Source organism: Schistocerca serialis, chromosome 7 (assembly GCF_023864345.2).
Source record: "Schistocerca serialis cubense isolate TAMUIC-IGC-003099 chromosome 7, iqSchSeri2.2, whole genome shotgun sequence".
NCBI classification, from domain to species: Eukaryota; Metazoa; Arthropoda; class Insecta; order Orthoptera; family Acrididae; genus Schistocerca; species Schistocerca serialis.
This window is the reverse complement of record NC_064644.1, coordinates 210,846,698-210,869,746: the sequence shown is the minus strand read 5'-3', so window position 1 is coordinate 210,869,746 and position 23,049 is coordinate 210,846,698. Positions and strand designations below refer to the sequence as shown.

At 39.4% G+C, this 23,049-nt stretch overlaps 1 protein-coding gene across 1 annotated transcript in view; it reads left to right on the top strand.

Moving 5' to 3' along the window:
* The window catches only part of LOC126412981 (protein mesh), a 224,522-nt gene extending 220,584 nt beyond the window's left edge, over positions 1–3,938 (top strand). The window contains exon 21 of the mRNA XM_050082873.1: positions 3,670–3,938. Within this exon, the coding sequence (XP_049938830.1) occupies positions 3,670–3,745 (76 nt within the window). The 3' untranslated portion in view covers positions 3,746–3,938. The remainder of the gene's footprint in view (positions 1–3,669) is intronic.
* Positions 3,939–23,049: the final 19,111 nt, after the last annotated feature.

Below are 23,049 nucleotides of genomic sequence, written 5' to 3'. Positions count from 1 at the left end.
ATGCACTTTTGGTAGTGATTTTATCACAACACGCACTCCTGTGCCTTGCTCATTATGATGGCTCAGATTTGATTGTAAATATTCAAAATTGTCTCAATTAATACAGAAATGATATTATATCACACATACACTGTCCAATCACATTACTGTGACCACCTTGCAAAAGCCTGGATAACCATCTTTTGCAATGTGGGAGCTGCGCTATGTGCTGGAAGAGAGTCAGTGAGGTTCCAAAAGAGACTGGTAGGCATGTGGAGTCATGCCAAATCCATTGCAGTGGCCATTTGCACTACGTTTCTCAGTTGAGGATTCATGGCATAAACAGCCTGATTGAGGTGGTCCCACATATTCGCAACTGGGTTTAAATCCAGATAGTTTGGTGGCCAGGAGAGTATGGTAAACTCATCCTGGTGTTCTTCGAACCACACACCAATGCACAGTGTGGTATTGCCTTGCTGGTAGATGCCACCATGTTGAGGAAAAACAAACTGTGTGTAGGGGCGAACTAGCCCCTTGCTTCATTTGGGCAGTCAGTTGCTCAACAGTTGCGTGTCCATTCACCTGTACACACCTGTGCAGCCTTTGTTCACCTTTGTTACGTATGGCCCATAGTGCACCACAGTTGCCTTGGTGATGGTTTTAGATTGCGACATTTTGCCATGCATGGTATACTTTAACCACAGCTGCAAATGAACATTTTACAAACTTCGCTGCTTCGGAAATGCTTCCACCATTTGCCTGTAAGCCAAAGATCATGACCTTTTTGACATCAGATAAATTGCTCCATTCCTGCACTGTGACAACGGCTGCACTGTTTTCAGCATCCACCCCCAACACACTTTATATATCGTCGACTGCTGGTGCCACCACCTGCCATCTGTGAATGGTTTATGCATGTTGATGTTGAACACAGGTGATGGTCACATTGATATGACTGGTCCTGATATTAATCTTTCCAGGAAACTATCTCACTTTTACACACAATCACACGTAACATGAGAAACTGGGACATGGCCTGCAGGCTTGCTTGGGCTTGACTGACTAATGTACATGTCAAAAATTTTAGAATGTGACAAACCATGCCCTACTTGTAATATCCCTGTATCATGAATGCTACTACATAAAACAAAAGTGAGTAAGAGTATATTTGATCTGATAGGTATAGTATTGATATATATAGCCTTACAACCCATAGCAACCCACAAATTCAACTGAAATGATCCAAAGTCTGAAGCTGCACATCACCAGACACTCAAAAACTTTGAGACTGGCTGCCAGACTGAAAGTCCAGTTTAGTACCGAACTATTCTAATTCCCAGCAAATGTTAAAGTATCATGTGGCCACTTGTCACACAAAACCTAATGCCTTACAAGTTCAAATTCACCCAAAAAGACTTTCAACACACACAAATTACCTCTATGACACTTGAGAACAGAATTACCTACAGCAGCCATTTACAACCCATTATACACCTTTTTTAACCTGCCAAAGTACAGAAACTAAACATTTGGACCACTATTTAAAACATAAAAATTTGCAAATACTATACATAAGCTGAAGGGAGTGCCTCTCTCTGTTGGTACTTCTCATACCACACATAATGTTCTAGGCCTAGTGCTTTAGTCATAAATAATTTAAGTATTAGTTTGACAGTATATGGAAAGGAGAGATTGCTACTCATCATATAGCAGAGATGTTGAGTCACAGACAGGCGTAACAGAAAGAGTAGTCTTGAACAAACTGTGACAGAAGCCTGAACTGATGTACTAGGACATGCATTGATACCATGGAATTTTGGCTGGTACTAGCCAAAATTTAGATTTGCCTAACAAAACCTGAAAGGACAACTGATTGCTGTGCTCTAGCATTTGAAAATTTGATAACAGAAAGACTGCTCAACATGTAAGCTTTTGGCCAGAAGGCCTATTTTCTGAAATAGACAACACACACACACACACACCCACATTCAAGCAAATGCAACTCAAATCACACACAAACATGCACGCACACATGCACACTCACACACACACACACACACACACACACACACACACAAAACCACTGTCTCTGGCTGCCGGGCCCAGACTGCAAGCAACTGTGCATAATGGGAGAAGCAATCTGAGTGGTAGAGTAAGGAACATACAGGGATAAGGTGGACAGAGGGTAGTGCAGCTAGGTACAGACGGGACGCTAGACAGTTGGTGTGTGTGTGTGTGTGTGTGTGCGGGAAGGGGGGGGGGGAGTGCTGGAAAAGGAGTAAAAACATTGTGGGTATGCTTGTGGAATAGAAGGCTGTGGAGAGGGAACATTGAAGGGTATAAATGAGTGAAGGACAATGACTAATGAAGGTTGACACCAGGAGCATTATGGGAATGTCGTATGTATTCCAGGTAGAGTTCCCCCTTCACAATTCAGAAAAGCTGGTATTCTTAGGAAGGATCCAGATGGACCATGCTGTGAAGAAGTCATAAAAATGAAGAACGTTGTGTTTGGCAGCATGCTGAGCAACTGGTTAGTGCAGCTGTTTCTTGGCCACAGTTTGTTGGTGGCCATTCTTGCTGACAGACAGCTTTGTTAGTTGCCATGCTGATGTAGGATGAAGCACAGTGGCGTACACAATCTGTCTCAGCTCAGAGGATAGATATGAGGCTAATCTTGTAGTTATCTGTGCTCAGTTCTTTTTCTCATAATGGACAGAATAAACTATGGAGATTTTAATAACTTGAATACATAGTATTAATGTCCCACAATAATACTTATTTAATATTTCATTATGAAATGTCTTTCAGCTTCTTAGGCCATTGTCAGATAACTTAATACTAAACAGACATTCCACACAATTTCAGCGAGAATTCATATTGTACAAAGACTATTGTACAAAGATATGTGACATTTGAAGACTATATCATACAAAATACAGGCATACTGTAATGCCTAAAGAGACTCTGAACAAATAAATCTTATATTGCAATATATTCAAACATTAAAACTGTATGAATGTATAAGAAAAATATGTCAGGCAAGTGAATAATGGCACAGGCCACTATGTGGTATGGACAAACTTGTAAATGTGTTGAAGTACCTGAAAAAATGATGAGAAGGGAAAGAAGTCTATGGAATGTGGATGTGGAACAGTTATAACACGCTTATTATCTGATGGTGAGAGAAATAATAACTGGCTGCTGCCACTTTAGTAAGAGTAAGTGATGGAATTGTTTTGTCATTAAGGACCAGGTCAGGATTCTTTCATTACATTTTTATGATCCGGACACTTGGTACCCTACTCCAGCTACATTGTTTTATAAGTTTCATTTTTCAGGGACAAATCCACAAAGTCAGCTATTCACGTTCTGGACTTTATGCATTTTGAGAAATTAAATACCTTAAGTTTTATTGGGGGTAAGACTGACTTATGGGAGAAAGTCATTCTGTCTATGATTGTAATTAGTACACAAATGAATAAATCAAATAATAAACTTTTTAAAGGAACAAGTATAGTGAAAACAGCTAAGAGTGACATAAATACAATTTCCAATGGTAGCAGTGTTATGAGTAAACAATTCAACAAAAGATGAGACCTACAGCTATAGCTGTATAAGTAAAATTTTCCTAAAGGTCGTTCAGGCATGCACCAGTCATATTTACATCATATTTTTTCCCTTTTGCAGAGCCAGGCAGCTGGGCCATCCTGAGAATGCAACAGAACTACGTGCACTGAGTAGTAGGGAATCAGAGATTGAATAAACAACTATTTGATATCTCATTCAGTGCAGAATGCCACAAAAAAGAGATACTTGGATTATCTGCTGGATAAGATTCCAGCAGATGTCCTGCCATTAGCACAGTACAGTGTGTACCATAGTGTAGGTATGTGCAGGATGCAAGTGATAATAAAGTGAACAGGTTTGAAACATTTTTATGATGTTTCAGAGGAGCATCACAGCTTATCTGGACATGAAAAAACAGAACTCATTAAAATGTTTGTATGTTTTCATGATGATGCAATCTTTTTTATATGTTTGTGAAGTGAGTCATAGAGATAATGTAACTGTCACAATCAGCTATATTTATTTTTAACTGCTACAATATTTTAAAATAAGTTTAACTTTATCATAATTGCATACATTTTCATACTCTTGTGAAATTTATTCTAGGGTCTTCAGAATATTGTCTGAGTGGTGGATAATGTATCCTATTTTTAATACACTGTTAAAGAAACTGATTGTAGTGTACAAACTAAAGATCTTTCATATTGTTTGCATATAAATATATTTAAATGACCTTTTAAATTTCTTTTAAATTTTTTGCCCTAGATTTATATATATATTTCTCATGGCGAAGAAATAATTAGACTGTACAAAATGTGAATAAATTATTAAACTTTTTCTAACATGTGTAGTTCTTCATTTGTAGTTAAATGTATAATATTGCAGTTTCATTCATTTTCAACTCTGCATTGGACAAATTGTGACAGGTGCTGGAATGCCAGATTTCTGTTTAATTTCAATTTTGAATTTAGAATTTGATGAAGAACTTTCAAAATATTCTGATCATTAATAGAATACCACTGCTTTAAATCCTTACAGCAAAAAACTGATTACCTGTATACAACAGCTATGTGGTTGCTGTTTACTATTTGTTAGAGAATATGTACTCCCAGTTCATACTTACAATGTGCCACACAAAAATAGTATTACATGACAACCGAAAGTGGAGTAAAGAGTCTACTCAAGAGGGCAGTGGACTGAGAAACAAACATATAAATACAGAAGATTCTTAAGTTTTCATGAACATCACATTCCTGCCTATCAAAAAGAGGAGAGAGTATATGAAAGAAAAATGAATTTTCACTGGATTATATAGTTTTGTGATAGAAACCGAGTCTTATCTGTCCTACTAATCTCTTCCTGCCTAAAATTCTCAGTAAGCCATCTAAAATATAGTGAGACAAAATTTCTGTCTAGGTTTGTGCCTAACTTCAGGGTGAGTAATTCCTAGTGTTGCTGACAGAAACACTAAAAATATAAATACTAATCCAAGATTTCAGAATTTCAATGCTTCTTCTACAGGAAGGAAAGAGGAACTGATTTTAGAAGAACACCTCCTTCCCTTAAGCAACTAAGATATAAAAATCCAGGGTGAGAAAAGCAATTGAAACACAAACACTTTCCCATCAAACATTTGCATTCAAAATATTTCAGACTTGTGAAATATTTCACAGTAATATTTTCATAAATTGCATAGATTTTAGTTTATAAAAGTGCCTTTCCAGTAATTCTTACACTATTACGGAAAGGTAAGTGTTAAAAAAAACACTATTTAATACTTAACTTGAAGATAGCAGTACATTGCTTTCATTGTTTACTTTCAATGAACCTCACAATCTGCAATATTGTCCCCAGAACCGATTGTGCCCCCTGGTTTTGAATCAAGTGGAGGGCTTGAATCAGAGAATGCTAAGGTTGTCTGACAAACTAGGCTGTGGCTTCTTAAGCTTGTGCCACAGGGTTGATAACTACAACATCCACCTAAATGGGTCAGGTGTGCAATACACACTAGAAGCTGCTGCACAGATAGCTCACTGTGTATGGGGTACACACAAGAGTTTTTCAGATTAAGCAACTCACCATTCAGTCCAGATAACAATAGCTGTAGGAGACCCATAAGTGTCGGTGTAATATTCAAAAGAATGCCTCCCACAAGTGAGAGTATTACAACTGTAGGGGTAAACTGCCAAAGCATCCACAATAAAGTGCCAGAGTTTGAAGCTCTCCTAAAAATCTGTGAAGCTTACGTTTTACTAGTTACAGAAAACTTGAAGTTGACAGCAGTGAGATTTTTGAGGGAAATTTAAGTGTATCTTGAAAAGACAGGGTAATGGGAGATGGAGGTGGTTTATTTGTGCAGTAGACAAGAAACTCAAATCCACCAAGATAGAAACTGAAGCTGATGTGAGATTTTTGGGCAAGACTCAGTGTCAGGGGAGTGCATAAAACAATAACTAGATCCTTCTGTTGACCAGCAAGCTCACCTCCAGCTGTAACTGAAAACTGCAGGAAAAACCTGTTTGCTTGTACATAAATTCCCAAATGAAACTATAATCATTGGAGGAGAGTTTGAATATTCAACAATCAGTTAGGATAATTCAGTATTGTTAATGGTGGGCATGAGAAGATACCCTGTGAAATATTAGTAAATACCCATAGAGAAAACTACCTAGAACAGATAGTTTGGGACCCCACTCATGATGGGAATTTGTTAGATCTAATGGCAACAAATATACCTGACCTCTTTGTGAATGTCCACATCAAAGCCAGTATCTGTGACCATGAGACAACAATGGTTACCAAAGTACGAAGGACAACTAAAACGAGTAGACAGAACTATATGTTCACTAAACTAGATAAAGAAGCAATAGCGTCATTTCTCAATGAGGAATTTGAAACTTCTAGCTCAGGACAGGAACATGTAGAGGAATTATGACTCAGGTTTAAAAGAACTGTTGAGCATGCACTGGATCGATATGAACCCAGTATAACAGTTCATGATGAGAAGGACTAGCCACTGTTAAGAAACTTATAAAGAAACAGAGACTGCTGCCTAATAGGTGTAAAACAAAGAAATAATAGGTCTATTGATAGATGCTGAATGAAACACATTTGGCTACCAAGAAAGCAATGAGTCAAGATTTCAATGACTACTATAGCAGAATAGTGTTAAATGATCTTTCACAAAACTCAAAGAAATTATGGCTATGTGTAAAGATTGTTAATGACATCAAAGTTAGCCTCCAGTCACTCACAGATGAGACAGGGTCTGGGAAAAAGAGAGAGAGAGAGAGAGAGAGAGAGAATCCTCATGCCACAGAAAAGACGAGTGAAATAAGTACTAGTGTCAGTGGTAATGAGAAACATTTCAACTCATTAGAACTGAACAGACAAAGGTTGCAGCTTGTTATCAAGGATGTGATCGTATGGGGTATCAAGGCGAAAGTTGTGACTGGAGGATGCAGCAAGTTATCTGGGATAGAGATGCATTGACATATGAATAAGTAACTTCAGGTGTGTCCAGGGAAGTGTGTCGGGACCCTTGCTGTTTGTGGTGTATATTAATGGTTTCACAGAAAACATTAATAGTAATTTTGGGCTTTTCACAGATGATGAGATCATGTAGAAAGTCTCGGTTTGAAAATAGAAGTAAACCAAGAAATCGTCAAGCTTCAGATTATTTAACAGCCTAAAACCAATCATAAAATCAGAGGTAATGTCAAGAAAAGCTAAAATAAAGGCAGATAACACACTAACTGACCCAGTTCTGTTATGTGCCCAGAAATGCTGAGTACCACCAATAGTGATATAGAATAGCTGGTGGTGTTTGAAAGAAACATCATGAGTAGATCTTGGGCCAGTAAAGGAAGAAAAAGAAAAATAATGAAGAAATACATGCTATGATGAACCAGCTGTATTGCACAAAAAGCAAAGGTTAAATGACTACAATGGGCTGGACTTGTTGCGAGGATCACATACAATGGTATTTCAAAAGTTGTGTTTGAAGTGGGGCTGGAGAGAAAGTGTGACCAGGGAAGATCTAGAACAAGATAAGACTACAGAAAGACTAGCACAACTAGGTTTCACAGGAAATTAGATGGAAGCTGCAGAGGACAAGTTCTGCTGGAGGCAATTTGGAGTTTTTAAGATCAGCTCTTGATCTGCGAAATCCCCGAACACTGTTTAAGTAAGTAAGAATTATAGGGAATTTTGTAACAATTTTATTTATTTTGTCAAAGCCCCTTTATTTTCCAACCTTTTCAGTCCATACATGCCTACATTATTTCTTGTTGTTGTGATCTTCAGTCCAGAGACTGGTTTGATGCAGCTCTCCATGCTACTCTATATTGTGCAAGATTCTTTGTCTCCGATAACTACTGCAACTTACATCCTTCTGAATCTGCTTAGTTTATTCATCCCTTGATCTCCCTCTACAATTTTTACCCTCCATGCTTCCCTCCAGTACTAAATTGGTGATCCATTGATGCCACAGAATGTGTTCTACCAACCGATCGCTTCTTGTAGTCAAGTTGTGCCACAGATTCCTCTTCTACCCAGTTCAGTTCCGGACCTCCTCTTTAGTTACCTGATCTACCCATATAATTTTCAGCATTCTTCTGTAGCCCCACCTTTCGAAAGCTTCTATTCTCTTCTTGTCCAAACAATTTATCGTCCTTATTTCACTTCCATACATAGCAGCAGTCCAACAAATACTTTCCGAAAAGTGTTCCTGACACTTAAATCTATTCTTGATGTTAACAAATTTCTCTTGTTCAGAAATGCTTTCCTTGCCATAGCCAGTCTACATTTTAGATCCTCTTTACTTTGACCATCCTCAGTTATTTTGCTGCCCAAATAACAAGACTCATTTACTACTTTACTCTGACAGAATTACAATGTTATCGGCAAACCTCAAAGTTTTTATTTCTTCTCCATGGATTTTAATTCCTATTCCAAACTTTTCTTTTGTTTTTTTGACTGCTTGTTCAATATACAGATTGAATAACATCGGGGATAGGTTACAAGCCTGTCTCACTCCCTTCTCAACCAATTGCTTCCCTTTCATCCCCCTTGACTCTTATAACTGCCATCTGGTTTCTGTACAAATTGTTAATAGCCTTTTGCTCTCTGTATTCTACCCCTGCCACCTTCAGAATTTGAAAGAGAGTATCCATGTCAACATTGTCAAAAGCTTTCTTAAAGTCTACAAATGCTAGAAATGTAGATTTGCCTTTCCTTAATCTATCTTATAAGGTAAGGTGCAGGGCCAGTATTGCCTTACATGTTCCAACATTTCTACAGAATCCAAACCGATCTTCACCAAGGATGGCTTCTACCAGTTTTTCCATTTGTCTGTGCAGAATTTATGTTAGTATTTTGCAGCTGTGATTTATTAAACTGATGGTTTGGTATTTTTCACACCTGTCAACACCTGTTTCCTTTGCGATTGGAATTTTTATATTCTTCTTGAAGACTGAGGGTATTTTGTCTGCCTCATAGACCTTGGTCACCAGATAGTAGAGTTTTTTCATGGCTGGTTCTCCCAAGGCTATCAGTAGTTCTAATAGAATGTTGTCTACTCTTGGGACCTTGTTTCGACTCAGGTCTTTCAGTACTCTGTCAAATTCTTCTATAGTATCATATGTCCCTTTTTGTCTTCATCTATGTCCTCTTCCATTTCCATAATGTTGCCCTCAAGTACATCACCCTTGTATAAGCCGCCTATATACTCCTTCCATCTTTCTGATTTCCCTTCCTTGCTTAGGACTGGTTTTCCATCTGAGCTCTTGATATTCATACATGTGGTTCTCTTTCCTCCAAAGGTCTCTTTAATTTCCATGTGGGCAGTATATATCTTACCCATAGTAACATATCCCTCTCAATCCTTACATTTGTCCTCTAGCCATCCCTGCTTAGCCATTTTGCACTTCCTGTCAATCTTATTTTTGAGACTTTTATATTCCTTTTCCATTTACTGCACTTTTATATTTTCTCCTTTCATCAACTAAAGTCAATCTCTCTTCTGTTGCCCAAGGATTTCTACTAGCCTTTTTCCTTTTACCTACTTGATCCTCTGCTGCCTTCACTGTTTCATCTATCAAAGCTGCCCACTCTGTATTTCTTTCTCCCATTCTTGTCAGTCATTCCCTAATGCTCTCCCTGAAACTCTCTACAACCTCTGGTTCTTTCAGTTTATCCAGGTGGCCTCCCCCCCCCCCCCCCCCTGCCCCCCATTTCGCAGTTTCTTCAGTTTTAATCTGTAGTTCCTAACCAATAATTTGTGGTTAGAGTCCACGTCTGCCCCTGGAAATGTCTTACTTACAATTTAAAACCTGTTTTCTAAGTCTCTGTCTTACCATTAGATAATCTATCTGAAACCTTCCCGTGTCTCCAGGCCTCTTCCGCATCTACAACCCTCTTTCATGATTCTTGACCCAAGTGTTAGCTGTGATTTGGGAGGCTGATGGTACACATCCCCATCTGACCAGGTTTTTTGTAATTTCCCTAAATTGCTTGAGAGGACATGGCTGATTTCTTTCCCCATCCTTCCTTAATTCGAGTTTGTGCTCTATCTCTAATGGCCTTGTCATCACCAGGACATTAAACTCTAATTTTCCTTCCCTTGACTTTACCTACATCAGTCAGAACTACTTACATTTGTTGTATGTCATTTTCATTTTTGAATGTTTTCCATTCCTGTTCTCCCTGGCATTCTATCACAAGTGTCAACTTTTCCAACCTTAGCATTAACAATTTTCTCAACAACTTCCACATTCTTTATATCTATTTGATGAGTCTGGAAAATCATTTTGCTATTATCATTATCAGAATAGGTTAGCACTACTTCCATTAATTCACAATGACAGGAATCAACAACAGCTTCCATTTGCTCATTATAATATTTTTGCAACTTCATTTTCATTAAGCAACCTATCACTGCTGTAAGATATTAATTTAGATTCAAAATTTTCTTTTACATCTTGAATTTTCTCGTCTGAGCAAATTTTTACAAATCTATTTTATTGTCAAATCATTAACACCACTGCTTGACCAAAATTTAAGTTACTAATGTCAGTTACTTCGGTCTAATTTGCACTAAACTACTAATGTCACTAAAATTTTGGTCAATTTTACACTTAAGCAATTGATGTCACTTTTATGACTACTAATTTTCTGGTTGATTTCCCTCACTTCTAATGTCAACTGTACAAAAATTTCACTGATTTTTAATAGTAGCCTACTGCTGTTACCATCAGCCATTTCATTCTTTTCTTAATGCTCATTATCTCTTTCCTGTTTAAATTTACTTTTGATTATTACCGCTACATTACTTTCCTCAATACTAGCATCAAAGTATTTTATTCATGATGCCCTAGACATTCCTTGGTTTTAAAAACCACTTGTTTAACTTCATTATTTCCTGCTCCTTCAGCTCTGTCATGAAACAACTTTCTGCATCTTTGTCACTCGTTTTTGGCATTAGTTTTAAACACTTAGTGAGAGTAAATACTTTTACCTTACTTCAAGTTACCCCACTTGTTGCTTCATCTTATTTTTTCTCATTGTGCTGGGCTGATATGTTGGCAGGCTTCTCATGGATTGACATAATTAAATATGACAGCTGTCTCCAAAGATTCCATTGTCTGATACCTTTCAAATATGGCAGCTATCAGCTATATCCTCCACTTTCCGTTGGCTGGTATCTCTCTGGATTTTCAGCTGAGATCCTTGTTTTGTACAGTTCATCCATTATATCATTTGAGAAACAGGATGCCTAAACCATGGAACCCCCCTCACATGGCCTAACTGTAAAGATTCCTTTCTCTGGATCCCACCCTCCTTTCATAAAGACCTACACCTTCTAGGATTCTGCCAATCCCTGGCCCTTACAAACCTGGTACTGTAAAAACATGTCCATAACACAGGCATCCCAGAACCAACTTGCCCCTCTGCAAGATACTACTACTCTGCAATCCCTACTCCATACATCACATCTCTGAAACTGAATCCCTTGCTCTCCAGCAGCTGGAGAAACATTCCAGACACCACCTCTATACATTATTCAACCTGCTGGAATCCTACTGCTGCCTCAGGGCACCATTATCCAACCCCTATCATACCCACAGTGTTCCTCCTCATCCACCCCTCATAATAGTTAAATGATGCCTAGCTGACCTTTCCAACTTGCCATATCCCCCAAAACTCCCTATCAGCACCCCACCAAATCCAGAGCCAAAACAGTCCCATAACACTGTTATTAATCTTTCCACCAAAATCCTCAGCTCCTATCCTATCCTATCCAAAGAACTCATCTTTAGGTCTACACCCAAATTTAACCATGCTGGACTTGTCAAAGTCCTACTCTCCTTCTGCCGATGCCTCCAATGGATGCAGTTTTTTGCTGCCAGTCCCTCCAACCAAAGCCACCCTAATTTCAACATTGAACCCTGCCTCTTTCAGTTCGTCCCACCATCCAACCATGATCCTACCCCCTCCCACCTAAACACCTACTGGTTACCTTCCTAGAATTCGTTACCTACAATTGAGCCTTATCATCCTTCCCCAGGTCCCTTCTCCAGAACACCAACCTTTCAGCACAAGTAAAAACAGCCATACACAACCTCAAAACAAATCCTGACCTAATCGTCATACCTGCAGACAGATGTTCCACCCCTGTTGCTATGAATCGCAGTGGCTACCTGGCGGAAGGCCTCCGCCAATTGTCCGACTCCTCCACCTATAAACTTTGCAAGAGTGATCCCATCTCAGAAGTCCAAAAAAAGTTCCAATCCCCGCTTAAAGCCTTAGTTCCTTTCCAGTTCCCCAAAATCAACAAACCCAACAATCCTGGATGCCCCATTGTGGCTGGTTACTGTGCCCCCACAGCAAGAATTTTGGTACTCATCAACCAACACTTACAACCAATTGCCTGTAATCTAGCCTCCCATGTCAAAGACTCCAACCAGTTCCTTCACCAATTCTCCACCATCACCACCCCTTTACCTCCTGGATCCCTACTCATTGCTGTTGATGCCACCTCCCTATACATCAACATCCCTCATGCCCATGGGCTTACTGCTATTGAACATTACCTTTCTCAATGCCCTTCAGATTCCAAATCCATTACATCATTCCTCACACACCTTCCTAACTTTATCCTAACCCACAGTTACTTCTCATGTGAAGGAAAGCTGTACAAACAAATCCACGGCATAGCCATGGGCACGTGCATGGAACTCCCCTATGCCAACTTTTTTTTATGGGTCATCTACAAGGAGATCTTCCTAGCCTTCCAAAACACCAAACCCCTAGTCTGGTTCAGGTTCATTGATGATACCTTCATGATCTGGATCCAGGGCCAAGACACTCTGTCTTCATACCTTCACAACCAACTTCAACACCTTCTCTCCCATCTGCTTTTCGTGGTCCTCCTTAACCCAGTGTGCCACCTTCCTGGTTGTTGACCTCCTCCTCTCTTATGTCTCCAACTGCACCTCTGACTACATTAAACCCACCAACCAACAACAGTACCTGCATTTTGACAGTTGTCATTCCTTTCACTCCAAAAATCCCTCCCATATAGCCTGGCTACCTGGGGATGGTAAATTTGCAGTGCCAGAACCTCCCTGGCTCAGTATGCTGAGGGTCTCAGCAAGGCCTTCACAGACGGGCGCTATCACCCAGACCTTTGTGACTGGTGGGGGTGGTGGGAGGATTGGGGTTGTGAGGGAAAATGGCACAGGGGGGGGGGGGGGGAGGGGGGGACAAGGCACGCCTACTAGTTGCAGTGCCAGCACTACAAATTGCGCGTCATGCTTACACGAAAGCAGACGAAAGGCTTGGAAGTGAAACTCGCTTTAAATGTTGTTCGTAAACGAAACTGAAATCGTCATGTACATTAAAATCTATATATATATATAAATGAATGTATGTATGTTTGTCTACTATGCGCTCACAAACCATTCATCTGATTGCAATGAAACTTTGGTGATTTGATCTCCATACACCCACGAAGGTTCCTAGCCGAAAAAAAAAGAAATAAGACACATTCTTGAGGATATATGACGTCATAAACAATGAGATGCCACCGCGGGAAAATACTCAGATTTATACATCCACTATTTGAGAATGAGAGCATGTGTTTCGAAATAATACAGTACCCAGCGGTGTTTCCATACAAAGCAATACGGGAGCAAGGAAAAATGAAATATAAGGTAATTCGGACGAAATAAGGGGCTCCTTCAAAGTGATCACGAACAAAATATCTGAAATCGAAACTCACCTTTTCTTGTCAGGCGTTTGTGGTGATACGCCAGGATGATTCTTGGAAAACTGTTTGAATCTTACAATGCTACGCATGCTTTGTCCCGTGTATGTTGCAGCTCTCACTGAAGATTTGTAAATGGGATGAAGCAATTTTTTCTGCTCCCTTTCCCTTCCACAGCATTCAATCACACGCAATATAATTTTGCGAGCATCGCTACGTAATACTGGTTTCCTTCTAACCGTAGGCCTACCGGTAGGGGTTGTTGGCGACTCCCGAGATGGGCCAGCAACTGCCTCTACACTCATTTTGATAATGTCGAGCACAACTGCACAATAAAAACACGCAGAACAGTACAGCGCAAAACAATAACGAAGCAGACGACAATGGCTACCTTGTACAACACAATCAGCTACGTAATGTTGGCAGCAGTCGAAACTGCGTGCCTACCGAAGCCTCCCGACATTTACCGACTTCTACCGATTCAGGACTAGGGAGAGGTCTGCCATCTAAAAGTTCACACACTGTAAAGCGGTCCTAGAACCGAAGCCTGGTTTGAGCGCGACACTGCATTACCAGGGATGGTCTTGTGGGAGGTGTTACTGCCTTATTTTCTATCGACTTGTTTTATTCACTTACCCAGCCACTTGCAAGTTGGTCTACAGCCTAATAAAAAGCAAAGCAAATCTCCGCGTTCTGGCACTGACGCGTCAGGGGGACAACCGACCGCTTGACATCCCCATTGAAGACTTTCTTGAGATGGAGTCGCTATCTCTCAGTGAAGTAGCTCTTTAATTGGTATCACGAGGCTCAGTGCACCCAGTTCCCGTTCTCCCGCCACGGAAAAATCTAGACAGTGCCAGGACTCGAACCTCCGCACAGCAGCCAAATGCGCTGACCCCCTGAGCTACGAGGCGGTAACAGTCTAATAAGATAGGCTAAATACAGTAAATTGCGTAAAACGAGTCAAAAAATGTATTTAAAATTTTGCTATAAATGTTTATTTATTGCACACTTTACCTGTTTTGCTATTTGTGAATAGAGTGGCAGGTCAAGGAGTAAGGTGGCTGTCAATGAAATAGTGTTTACCGAAGGCATTCACACGAACTGAATTCTGCTATATCACTTGAATACACCTAATACGTGTTAACTATGTTTTGTGTATGTGGTGTCGGCCAAGTCAAACAAATCGGTATTAAATGCGAGTGAGGCAATTACTGAATTGTATATCGTGTCAGGTCCTTGTCATTTCGTAATGTTTAAACGAGGGTTGATGTATGCTGTTAGAATCAACCGAACCCTCAAACACTGCACGGTGGGTTCCTGAATACAACGGTTCCCACCAAAAAAGTTGTGCCAGGATTAACAGAGACTGTGGATTTCAGTAAATAATGTCGGCTCTCACTTTCCCTAGCACAAATGGAGGCAACTTGTTTATCTGTCTCACAGCTGTCGCCCCGATTGGTTACTTCTGCGCTGGCCTCTGACTCTTAACACGCCTGACAGTGCATAACGAAGTGGCAATGGGCAAGAATTGAGTGCTATTAAAAATGAATTTACTGAACAGTGGTACGCCACTTGATTTTTATTTCTATTTGTAGAACCTAAATGTCAAGAAAAAGATTCTGAGAGCTAGACTATTATCGTTATTCATGGTAAACTATCCGGATGCTAATTATTTCTAGTGCACCGCAAAGGCAACAATAAAAAGCTCCACACATTCTTAGAACTCACATGAAATTAATACAAGCTCGCACAAGAACGTCATCTAAGGCAATTTTAGTAAATTATTTTGTCTTAACACTAGATCACATTTTACACACGTATTCACGTATAGCATCCTCCAGAAATGATCACAGACTGGTAGTGAGCGTGGCTTCCCACTCAGAGTGCACCTGTGATTGGTCTGTAGTTTTCACCAATGAATATCAACATTAGCTGAAATTTGTATTTAGGTTTTAAATGTGGATTGAAAGTTACTGAAATTATTATTAATTAGCTATCAGTGTAAGTAACCGCAGAAGCGTGGTTGGAGATGTATATTAATATCTAAACAGTAAAGATAAATTATGAAAGCCATGCCTAGCAGATGAATCCCTGCTGTCTGTATAGCTTCCATCACGATACAGCTCTCACCATGCTACTGTTCTCACCCTCAGTCTAAGTCGTGTGACGTGATGTGTACGCTTTGTTTCGCTGACATGAACCTTCCTGTACTGAATATTAAAACGTAGCAACAAAATATAATGAAACGTAGGCGGAATTGTGTTATAAATGCCACAACCTCCATAATACTATTAAAATTTTAATTTTTTTACTGCATTATGTTGATTGCATCAATAGCCCGGGTTTTACAAAGTCTCGCAACATGACTTCATTCTGTATCATTGATGTTATGATTATACGTTTCTATCATTCACGGGTTATTGCTAATGCGATGTCCATTAACACATTGGCAAATTTTTGTGTGATAGTGTTTCATTTAATTATAAAGGCGAAGGCAGAGATCATAGAGGCGTCGTCTGACACTCTCGCATTGTTGAAATATCATTACTAGGACATGCGCATGTGCGCCCAGGCGAAAACTGTAACTTTGCATATTCACTCAAATTTATGACTTTCAGTTGTTAGTATAGGTCTTGTTCTACGTGTTCACATTCCTTGTTCATTATGACGTCACTAATCAAAGTCGACTGTGAAAGTACCAGTAGTTAAACGGTACCACAGCGCATGCATTAGGATACAAAACTCACGCTGAAACGTCCTTACTTAAGTACCGCAATAACAAAATCTCATGTCTAAAACTGATAGACTATTATTACACTGATAAAATTATAGAGAGTACAGTAAACAGTAAGAAGTATTTGTTGTCGCCTATTCTAGTTAGGCTTGTTTATCAATGTGGCCTCATAAATTAAAAAAAAATCGTGCCCGTTTCCAACATGTTTGTTCTGATCGACATTGGAGGATTCGTTCTGTTACACTAACCAATTCATCACCATGGAAGGTACACCTTTAAGTGCATGTTCATTTGAGTTTATCGTTGCTGATACCATGGATCCCACAGCTATCTGATGTAGATGTGCAAGAGACGGTAATTTCCTAATACTAAAATTGTAGAACTGCTCAAGCCAGCGTAGTTTAAGGAAGAAGAACATTTTGTTGTATTTAAAGTAGCCTATGTGATAAACATCACTGTATGTTTTTCTAAATATTTCCAACCAAGTTGAAGAAGCTGATTAATAATTACTTATAAGAAACTACCACGTATAACACAGATTCAAACGTCTGATTACTTATCCATCGAGTTAAAGTGTTAAATAATATTTGACATTAAGCTTTATGGTTGCAAACGCAAAATCCTAGTTATGTTGGGTTCATTGGTTTCGGATTGTTCACCGAAAGACTAATGAAAAAAGTCAAAACCAAAACTGGCGAACTGAAAAAGCGTCACATGACAGTTACCTTCCAACACTTCTTTTTTTTTTTTTTATCTGTAAACATTTGTGCAACAGATACTGAGAACGATGTACATTTTTCTGAAAACCTGGTTTTATCCTAAGCTGCGTGACGTACAATAATATAATTTTGTAAGTATCTTCAGTGGTATATGTAGATAATGTCTGCAAAATTGGCAGGGAGCAGAGTGAGTACTGAAAAAATAGTAAATTAAAACGGCATGGTTGATGCTGAAGAATTACTGGAACAATATCGAACATTTAGTAAGCAATAAAATGATTTCGTTTCATTAATTGGTGGGACTGTAAGCGAGAAAAAATTTATAACAGGTTTGAAATTATGTTTAAACTCTGTGTGAAGTCGCGAAGTGCTGTCATGATCAAACACTGGGTGAGTGTAGACTGGATAATTTGCGCTCCGTTTTAAGAAAAGCTAGTTTTTCACGAATCTCAATGTTAGTGAGGTCTTATCTCTTGAACTGTCTGTCACACAACAATATGATTTTGTAGGTATATTCAGTGGTATATGTGGATACTGCCTGCAAAATGTGTTGTAAATAGAGCTATTAAAAGAGAAGTAATAGATCAAAACGTCGTGCGTGATGCTGAAGTTTTACTGCATGACCTGCAAAAACGTAGTTATAGATGACCTTTTTTGTTTCATTATTTTGTGGAAGATATCAGCGAGAAAAAGTTTCAAAATGGTTCGAGATTATGTGTGAAGTTTGTTGAAAGTTGCTAAGCTCTCCCGTCCCCCAATATAGATTGAATATTGTCTGAATAATTTGGTTGCCTTGAGATACAGTGCCTCGAGACATGTTCACAGTTTCTAATTTTGATACTTCTTCTGCTTAATTGTCGCTTTGGCCTGTGACACTATATGTGTTCTCTACTTTCCTCCACCTATAATTTCTGTTCTTGGCTTTCGGGGTCCATTCGCCTTTTCTCAGGCCCATCGCCTCCGTATTCCTGTTGATATCATCCTTCCATCTCTTCTGTGGCCTTCCTCAGTCCCTTCTTCCACGGATCCTGAGAGTGATAGCCTTTCTTGCTCCATGCCAATTAGGTGTCCAGCTCACATCAGTCTTCTTTTCTTAATTCTTTGGACAATGTCAGCTTGCGAGTATAGGTGTGCCAGGTCCTGGTTTTTTAATATCCTCCATTCCTGTGACCAGGTGGCTTTCTTAGCGCGAAATATTTTCCTTAATATCTTTCTCTCGAAGACTAGCAGCTTTTGCTCATCTTCTTTCCTTGATATAAATGTTTCAGAGCCATATAGCGTTACCAGGAGAATTATGCTTTGGTATAGACTGATTTTAAAATTTTTCAGACCTGCTCTACTGCACACCACATCCTTAAGCCAAAACATGATCTGTTTGCCGCTGTTATCCTGGTCTTTAATACTTAACTTATTAGATCAAACCTTTAAGGTAAGATTAGCCGTTTTAATGAGTAGACTATGACAACATTTTAAATTTTTGAATTCAGTTCACTAGTTATACGAAATACCGAAAATCAAACTTTTGTTGCCCCTGTTTGTTAGATAGCCAACCTGAAACTCGAGTCAGGTGAGAATTTTACCCGTTTAGCAACATACTGAAATGTGTGGCTAGGGCCTCCCGTCGGGTAGACCGTTCGCCTGGTGCAGGTCTTTCGAGTTGACGCCACTTTGGCGACCTGCGCGTCGATGGGGATGAAATGATGATGATTAGGACACCACAACACCCAGTCCCTGAGCGGAGAAAATCTCCGACCCAGACTGTAGATAATCCTCGCAGCAATTTCAGAGAGTCGTGTGTTATGCAGGTGTTGACGCGACGCTCGCCATAGCACCGTCTGACGATACAACATGCATGCGGCACGCTTAGACACCTCACCTCAAGACGTCATTTACCACGAGAACATCCGGCAATCTCGCTGTTGCTGATAGTAACAGACAACAAATCTAATGACGAACAAACACCTCGTCTAGTGAACGTCGCAGATTTTGAAATTTCTGCCAGCATCGGAAAGGAAACTATTTCACTGGTGATCTCCATCTGTATTTCTTTCCCTTCAACATAGTTTATATCTACATAAAAAATCCTCAAACAATATACAACGCGTTTCTCAACGTGGAATATCCCTACTGATACCGACTGAAAGTTGTAGTTAGATGTCACATTGTTAATGTATATATAATGTTTCTCCTTAATATTTAACTTTTTATGTTAGAAATTTAAATTTATTTCAAATAAGTGAGCAACACTGCTAATGCAATATTTATACAAATGTTTTAAGAAGAGAACTTTATATTCAAGCTGAATTTACTTCACCCGCAATTAGGTCAGCGTCTAGGGTTCTTGTCCAGTTAATAATCTTAATGTGGATAGAAGCTGTTCCAAGGTTGTCTTTCAGAAATGACTGCAGTATAATTTATCGTTTTTTTCATGTCCACCTCTTCCTATTCAGCAGACATACCACTAACATTTTCCACACCAAATAAAGTCACAGTCCGCATAACAAAACTTTGTGCTAAGAATCTCTTTGTTCACACGATACACAACCAAGAGTCTCGTGATCTGTACTCGAGGATTGTCGAAAAATTGGTGACGTTTTTGGCAACAGAATTAAGAGTATATCCGTGACATATTGTTGCAGACGCATCCAGGATAGTCGATGATTCAAAGTAATACTGTTCACATTTTCGCTTTTAAATAACACAGAGCATAGTAACTTACTGTGTTTACCATATGAAAACACTTGGAAAATGTTGTGGAAATTAAAGATATTTGTGAAAGTGACAAAATAAATTCGTTCTTCAAATATATACACGTTGAGCCACGTCATAAAATCATCATAATAAGAAAACTGGCGTTCTACGGATCGGAGCGTGGAATCTCAGATCCCTTAACCGGGTAGGTAGGTTAGAAAATTTAAAAAGGGAAATGGATAGGTTAAAGTTAGATATAGTGGGAATTAGTGAAGTTCGGTGGCACAAGGAACAAGGCTTTTGGTCAGGAGAATACAGGGTTATAAATACAAAATCGAATAGGGGTAATGCAGGAGTAGGTTTTATAATGAATAAAAAAATAGGAGTACGGGTAACCTACTACAAACAGCATAGTGAACGCATTATTGTGGCCAAGATAGACACGAAGCCCACACCTACTACAGTAGTACAAGTTTATATGCCAACTAGCTCTGCAGATGACGAAGAAATTGATGAAATGTATGATGAGATAAAAGAAATTATTGAGGTAGTGAAGGGAGATGAAAATTTAATAGTCATGGGTGACTGGAATTCGAGAGTAGGAAAAGGGAGAGAAGGAAACATAGTAGGTGAACATGGATTGGGGCTAAGAAATGAAAGAGGAAGCCGCCTGGTAGAATTTTGCGAAGAGCATAACGTAATCATAGCTAACACTTGGTTCAAGAATCATGAAAGAAGGTTGTATACATGGAAGAACCCTGGAGATACTAAACGGTATCAGATAGATTACATAATGGTAAGACAGAGATTTAGGAACCAGGTTTTAAATTGTAGGACATTTCCCGGGGCAGATGTGGACACTGACCACAATCTATTGGTTATGAACTGTAGATTAAAACTGAAGAAACTGCAAAAAGGTGAGAATTCAAGGAGATGGGACCTGGATAAACTGAAAGAACCAGAGGTTGTACAGAGTTTAAGGGAGAGCATAAGGGAACAATTGACAAGAATGGGGGAAAGAAATACAGTAGAAGAATGGGTAGCTTTGAGGGATGAAATAGTGAAGGCAGCAGAGGATCAAATAGGTAAAAAGACGAGGGCTAGTAGAAAGCCTTGGGTAACAGAAGAAATATTGAATTTGATTGATGAAAGGAGAAAATATAAAAATGCAGTAAATGAAGCAGGCAGAAAGGAATACAAACGTCTCAAAAATGAGATCAACAAGAAGTGCAAAATGGCTAAGCAGGGATGGCTAGAGGACAAATGTAAGGATGTAGAGACTTATCTCACTAGGGGTAAGATAGATACCGCCGACAGGAAAGTTAAAGAGACCTTTGGAGAGAAGAGAGCCACTTGTATGAGTATCAAGAGCTCCGATGGAAACCCAGTTCTAAGCAAAGAAGGGACAGCAGAAAGGTGGAAGGAGTAGCCTATATAGAGGCGATGTACTTGAGGACAATATTATGGAAATGGAAGAGGATGTAGATGAAGATGAAATGGGAGATACGATACTGCGTGAAGAGTTTGACAGGGCACTGAAAAACCTGTGTCGAAACAAGGCCCCGGGAGTAGATAACATCCCATTAGAACAACTGACGGTCTTGGGAGAACCAGTCCTGACAAAACTCTACCATCTGGTGAGCAAGATGTATGAAACAGGCGAAATACCCTCAGACTTCAAGAAGAATATAATAATTCCAATCCCAAAGAAAGCAGGTGTTGACAGATGTGAAAATTACCGAACTATCAGTTTAGTAAGTCACAGCTGCAAAATACTAACGCGAATTCTTTACAGACGAATGGAAAAACTGATAGAAGCCGACCTCGGCGAATATCAGTTTGGATTCCATAGAAATGTTGGAACACGTGAGGCTATACTGACCCTACGACTTATCTTAGAAGAAAGATTAAGGAAAGGCAAACCTACGTTTCTAGCAGTTGTAGACTTAGAGAAAGCTTTTGACAATGTTGATTGGAATACTCTCTTTCAAATTCTGAAGGTGGCAGGGGTAAAATACAGGGAGCGAAAGGCTATTTACAATTTGTACAGAAACCAGATGGCAGTTATAAGAGTCGAGGGGGATGAAAGGGAAGCAGTGGTTGGGAAGGGAGTGAGACAGGGCTGTAGCCTATCCCCGATGTTAATCAATCTGTATATTGAACAAGCAGTCAAAGAAACAAAAGAAAAGTTTGGAATAGGAATTAAAATCCATGGAGAAGAAATAAAAACTTGAGGTTCGCCGATGACACTGTAATTCTGTCAGAGACAGCTAAGGACTTGGAAGAGCAGTTGAACGGAATGGGCGGTGTCTTGAGAGTATAAGATGTACATCAACAAAAGCAAAACGAGGATAATGGAATGTAGTCGAATTAAGTCGGATGATGCTGAGGGAATTAGATTAGGAAATGAGACACTTAAAGTAGTAAAGGAGTTTTGCTATTTGGGGAGCAAAATAACTGATGGCGGTCGAAGTAGAGAGGATATAAAATGTAGACTGGCAATGGCAAGAAAAGCGTTTCTGAAGAAGAAAAATTTGTTAATATCCAGTATAGATTTAAATGTGAGGAAGTCGTTTCTGAAAGTATTTGTAGGGAGTGTAGCCATGTATGGAAGTGAAACGTGGACGATAAATAATTTAGACAAAAGGAGAATAGAAGCTTTCGAAACGTGGTGCTACAGAAGAATGCTGAAGATTAGATGGGTAATTCACATAACTAATGAGGAGGTATTGAATAGAATTGGGGAGAAGAGTAGCTTGTGGCACAACTTGACTAGAAGAAGGGATCGATTGGTAGGACATGTTCTGAGACATCGAGGGATCACCAATTTAGCATTGGAGGGCAGTGTGGAGGGTAAAAATCGTAGAGGGAGACCAAGAGATGAATACACTAAGCAGATTCAGAAGGATGTAGGTTGCAGTAGGTACTATCTTGCACAAGATAGAGTAGCATGGAGAGCTGCATCAAACCAGTCTCAGGACTGAAGACCACAACAACACATGGGTTGGTAAATTTCTGATAAGAGACATCATTTGTGTTTTATAAAATAAAATTGAGAACAAGGTCGTATTTGATATTTTGTTGTG